Source organism: Artemia sp. Qi Xiang Cuo, chromosome 10 (genome assembly GCF_049724085.1).
Source record: "Artemia sp. Qi Xiang Cuo chromosome 10, ASM4972408v1, whole genome shotgun sequence".
NCBI classification, from domain to species: domain Eukaryota; kingdom Metazoa; phylum Arthropoda; class Branchiopoda; order Anostraca; family Artemiidae; genus Artemia; species Artemia sp. Qi Xiang Cuo.
This window is the reverse complement of record NC_142803.1, coordinates 42,744,861-42,750,561: the sequence shown is the minus strand read 5'-3', so window position 1 is coordinate 42,750,561 and position 5,701 is coordinate 42,744,861. Positions and strand designations below refer to the sequence as shown.

Sequence of the window (5,701 nt, the reverse complement as noted above, 5' to 3'; positions counted from 1 at the left end):
TTATCACATTTCTCAAGTCTTCATTGCTTAGATACCTCAATATTTTTTCAGCACATATATATGGTAACTTGGCATAGCCGTTGAGGCTTCTATTGGCCGACTCAAGTAACTCATTCCTTTTCATACCCTTTCTGAAGTTACGCTTTAGCATGCTAGCATATAATGGAAACTCTATTTCGTAGTTTAATGTGTTTGATACTTCCATTACATTTTCATTCCTCATGTATGCTGCTAAAGAGCTTTCTCCTTTTGAAAAAACGTCATAAAATGATATAGTTGAATTAACAATTTTCTTTCTTTTCATGTTGGCTAGTTCTATCTCACATCGATCCCGAAAATCCCCTTCATCCCCATAAAAATCAATATAGTCGAGATCCAAATAGCTCTTTATATAACTCATTTCTTCATGATAATTTTCATTTCTTTGACATAAATATAAATTTGCTGCTTTCATTTTTATTATGTGGTATATAATATGCATATTAGTCTTCATCTTCTCGAAATGGTTAAAATGATATAGATCATGTATATAATCTGTTATCATATCAAGAACTAACTTACCACTGTCACACATGATATTTATGTCAGATCCATATTCCAGAAGAATTTTAGCAGATTGCTCACTCGGGAATAAACAAGCAATATGAAGAGCTGTTCTCCCAGATTTGTCTCTAGAGTTAACTCTAGCACCGTGTTCTAGCAATATTTTCAGAGTATGGAAGTGTCCTTTAGTAGCAGCTTTATGAAGTGGAGTATCATCCTCATCTGTTCTTGCATTGACATCATCTCCATTTTTCAAAAGATAATCACCACTTTGTGATTTACTCGAGAATAAACAAGCAATATGAAGAGCTGTTCTCCCAGCTTTGTCTCTCGAGTTAACTCTAGCACCATGTTGTAGCAATATTTTCAGAGTATGGAATTTTCCTCCAGTAGCAGCTTTATGAAGTGGAGTATCATCCTCATCTGTTCTTGCATTGACATCAGCTGCATTTTTCAAAAGATAATCAACAATTCGTGATTCACTCGGAATTAAACAAGCAATATAAAGAGCTGTTCTCCCATCTTTGTCTCTAGAGTTAACTCTAGCACCGTGTTCTAGCAATATTTTCAGAGTATGGAAGTGTCCTTTAGTAGCAGCTTTATGAAGTGGAGTTTCATCCTCATCTGTTCTTGCATTGACATCAGCTCCATTTTTCAAAAGATAATCAACAATTTGTGATTCACTCGGGAATAAACAAGCAGTATGAAGAGCTGTTCCCCCATATTTGTCTCTAGAGTTAACTCTAGCACCGTGTTCTAGCAATAATTTCAGAGTATGGAAGTGTCCTTTAGTAGCAGCTTTATGAAGTGGAGTTTCATCCTCATCTATTCTTGCATTGACATCAGCTCCATTTTTCAAAAGATAATCAACAATTTGTGATTCACTCGGGAATAAACAAGCAATATGAAGAGCTTTTCTCCCATATTTGTCTCTAGAGTTAACTCTAGCACCGTGTTCTAGCAATAATTTCAGAGTATGGAAGTGTCCTTCAGTAGCAGCTTTATGAAGTGGAGTTTCATCCTCATCTGTTCTTGCATTGACATCAGCTCCATTTTTCAAAAGATAATCAATAATTTGCGGGCATCCATATGAAGCTGCTATATGAATTACACTGATCCCGTTACGGTTTCTTAAACAAACATCAGCTCCATGCTTACAGAGTAATTCTGTGATTTTAAAATCGTCATTTCTTACTGCTGCATAAAGTGGAGTTTTACCATCAATGTCTTTTGCATCGATCCTAGCACCTTTATCTAAAACCATCTTAACAACTTCTATATCACCCATTTGAATTGCCAAATGAAGTGGTGAGGTGTAAATTGTAGTAGGCATTCCGTTTTCAAAGTTAACTTTACAGTCGTGATGTAAAAGTAATTTAGCAATAGCTATATGCTTGTTTATCAAAGCTTCACAAAGTAATTCGTATCCATCTGTCCATTCTTTTGAGTAAGACAGCCCATAAGAGTAGATCAATTCCTTAGCTCTTTCTAGGTCTCCATCACAAACTGCATCACTTAACCTAGTGCTTACTACCTGCCTGGCTAATTTCTTCCTTTTCCTACTTAATTTCCTATTTAAAACTCCATCAACTGACATTTTATATTCTTTTCTTTCTGTAAGTTAAAGGCAAATAAAAAACTTGTTGAAATCTGTGCAATATATCGGGAAGATGACGTCATGACTTTTGTACTCCTATGATGTGTATCCCCTCTTAAATGATTTTAAATTAAAATTACGATTTTATTTGCAAGTAATGGATCACACCACAGTATTACATCATACTACTTTTATTGATTGTCGAATGTGTTACCTGGATTTGATTGACCATCTACACTTATTCACAGAGAGTGAGTAGCCTTTTGTTAGCTTCTGGAAAAACCCTGTTATGCAATCTGTTAGCTACTTGGCAGCCAAGTTAGTATGGTGCTTGGAAAAACCCTGTTACGTAAATTTGCTATTAACTCGACTGTCAAATTAGTAAGATGATTGGAAAAAACCCTATTACATAGCTTGGCTAGTAACTTGGCTGTCAAAAACGTGAAATGGTTAGAAAACCCTGTGACATAACTTGGCTAGTACCTTGGCTGTTAGACTAGTAAGATGTTTGGAAAAACCCTATTACTCAACTTGGCTAGTAACTTTTAACCACGTTATTCTCCCCAAACGGGATATTTTTTTTTCTTTCTTTCTTTTCCACAGATAGCTTGGCACTGGAACATCGTAGATAGTTATTCAATGGCTCATTTTAAAGGAAATTAATTGGGTTAAAAATCTATAGTAACTAAAATAAATTATTTCTAAAAGAGAATAAATTTTTCCCCAAAAACCGCATTTTTGATGTCTTTTCACACTGCAGTCTTTCAAAGATATTTGATTTTTGTATATAAATCATAATCGTATACCAGCGGTAAGATTTGAACCCACGCGTCCGAAGAGACTGGTGGCTAACACCAGCCCCTTGGACCACTCGGCCAATCTGCCTCTCAAAACTAAATATATGTGATTACAGTAAAGAACAAACTTCCAGCCCATAGTAACTAAAATAAGATTATAATTTAAGACTCAAACAAGTAATTTTTTTGCTTTGGTATTATCTACCTAGTTTATTTAATCATAAACCGGGTTGTAGCGGTAGCTAGCAACCTTGGAAGAGACGATCACGTCCAATGTTAAGAAATATAAAAACCCTTAACTCCTAAAAAAGATTCAGAGAAAAACAAAAAGTACACCATTAGAGCCACCTTGTCCAAAACTCCCGAATAGGAAACTTTTTATCCCTTGGCTTGAACAGCAAGGGAAATATATTGGCTTGAAAATCAAGAAAAGTGGCAATTACCGTAACATTCTGCCTAAACGGCATATTTTTTTTTCTTTCTTTTGCAAAGATAGCTTGGCACTGGAACATCGTAGAGAGTTGTTCAATGGTTCAATTTAAATTACACTAAAAGACGATCAAGGGAATAACATACCACTGCATACATTGGACTTAGTTAGCTACTTAATTGCTTGAGATTTGTCTCTTAGTATTTCAAAGAAGAAAAAGCCGTAAGCTTTTCCTGTTTGTAATGATATAGCATATCCGGGTTGCAGCGGTATCTAGCAACCTAGTAAGAGACGATCACGTCCAATGTTAAGAAATATAAAAACCCATAGCTTCTAAAAAAAAGGGTCAGATCAAAAGAAACAAAAGAAACAAAAAGTATACCATTAGAACCGCCTTGTCCAAAACCCCTATGTAGGATACTTTCTGTCCCTTGGATTGAACAGAAAGGGAAATAAATTGGCTTGAAAAGCAAGAAAAGTGGCAGCTACTACAACCTTCTGCCTAAACAGGATGTTTTTATTTTCTTTTCCACAGATAGCTTGGCACTGGAACATCGTAGAGATTTGTTCAATGGCTCATTTTAGAGGAAATTAATTGGGTTAAAAATCTTTTACAACTAAAATAAATTATTTCTAAAAGAGAATAAATTTTTCCACTAAAAACTGCATTTTTGATGTCTTTTCTTACTGCAGTCTTATCAAAGAGGTTTGATTTTTGTACATAAATCATAATCGTATACCAGCGGTAAGATTTGAACCCACGCCTCCTAACAGAAAGGTGGCTAACACCAGTGCCTTGGACCAATCGGCCACGATGCCTCTCATAACGATATATGTGAATCCGGGTTGCAGCAGTAGTTAACAACCTATTAAGAGACGATCAGTTCTATGCTAAGAAATATTATTACATTAAACGACGATCATTGGAAAAATTAACCGTGACATACGTTGGAATTAGTTAGCTACTTGATTGTTTGAGGCCCATCATTTACTATTTCAAGAAAGTTTGTAATCTGGTAATTTTTAATGGTTAATGGTTTTCCGGGTTGTTATAATAAAGAAAGACCTATTGCCTATACTATATTTTATGCGCGACTTAATTATAGTATAGGTTAGTAATCCGGGTTGAAGCGCTAGCTAAAAACCTAGTAAGAGACGATCACGTCCAATCTTAAGAAATATTAGACCGTCATCAGTAGTAAAACTAAACTAAATTATCTAAGCACATTTCAAGATTACAAATTACATAATTCCTCCCCCCCCCCAGGAGTTATTGTATCGGTTTTAAATCTATGACGCATAGAACAGTGAAAAATCAACATAACAAAGTATAATACACCCATTGCAATGAGTCTATCTACTAGGTTTAAGATAACTCTAAAACCAATTTACCGAAATCCACATTTATATTGAATAATACAGATCCTTTATATAATACAAACAGAAAAAACTGATTTTCCAAGTTGTTCAAGGTGGAAAACTGTAATCCTTCTATGTAGGTCTTCGACCATGTTGATTCTAATGGTATACTTTTCATTTTAATCTAACGCCATTTTCGAGGGTCTTAGGCTTTTTTTGAAATCATCATAAATTTTTTTCGCAATGAATTTTTACTTTTTAAGTTACGAGAATAAAAAAGATAATTTTATACTTGCTTTTTTATATTACGAGATTACTCTAAACAATAGATACCATTCCTGGATCAGTGTCAGAAGGCAATTTTTCTCATTAGGGAGTTTGTTTAAAAACTTATTTTTTCAATTTTCAGTTATCTTGGGGTTAGTTTGCCTTTTACTAGGTTTTCTTAACAAATTTTTTAACTTTTTGGTACTATTGGCTGCGGCTCGCCATTTACAAGGTTGCAGGCAAAGCTGTAACCGTGATTTAGAATTTGCTCTTTACTAAAATGGTTCAAAATGTATTTTTGTTCAAACGAATTGTGCTTTTTAATTATTGTAAATTGTCATTTTTTTTGTCATCCTATAGGCTGTTTTACGTACTATATATAATTGACGATACAGATTAGGGAATCATTGCTATGAAACTGGTATTATTTTACATTAGCTAAATTTAATCAGGTTTAATTTTCAAAAATTAATATTCTCATCAAGGGAAATGTTCGAAAACTGAAAAAGTTGTGGTGAAAAAATGAGTACTTCAACTTGTAAAATTAGTTTAGGAGGGACATTACGCAAAGAACTTGTTCTGAGAATATATAATAAAGCCTTTTGAAAAGTATTGCTTGATGTTGGGGTATGCAAAAGGCCGTAAAGTAAAGTTGTGGGTGAAAAGGATGAGTACTTCAACTTGTAGAATTTGTTTAGGAAGGACATT

General features: G+C 34.3%; 1 protein-coding gene across 1 annotated transcript in view; it reads left to right on the top strand.

The window, feature by feature from the left end:
* Positions 1–2,297: 2,297 nt before the first annotated feature.
* Positions 2,298–5,701, top strand: part of LOC148947782 (uncharacterized) — a 97,683-nt gene continuing 94,279 nt past the window's right edge. The window contains exon 1 of the mRNA XM_089095746.1: positions 2,298–2,391. Coding sequence (XP_088951872.1) covers positions 2,298–2,391 — 94 coding nt within the window. The remainder of the gene's footprint in view (positions 2,392–5,701) is intronic.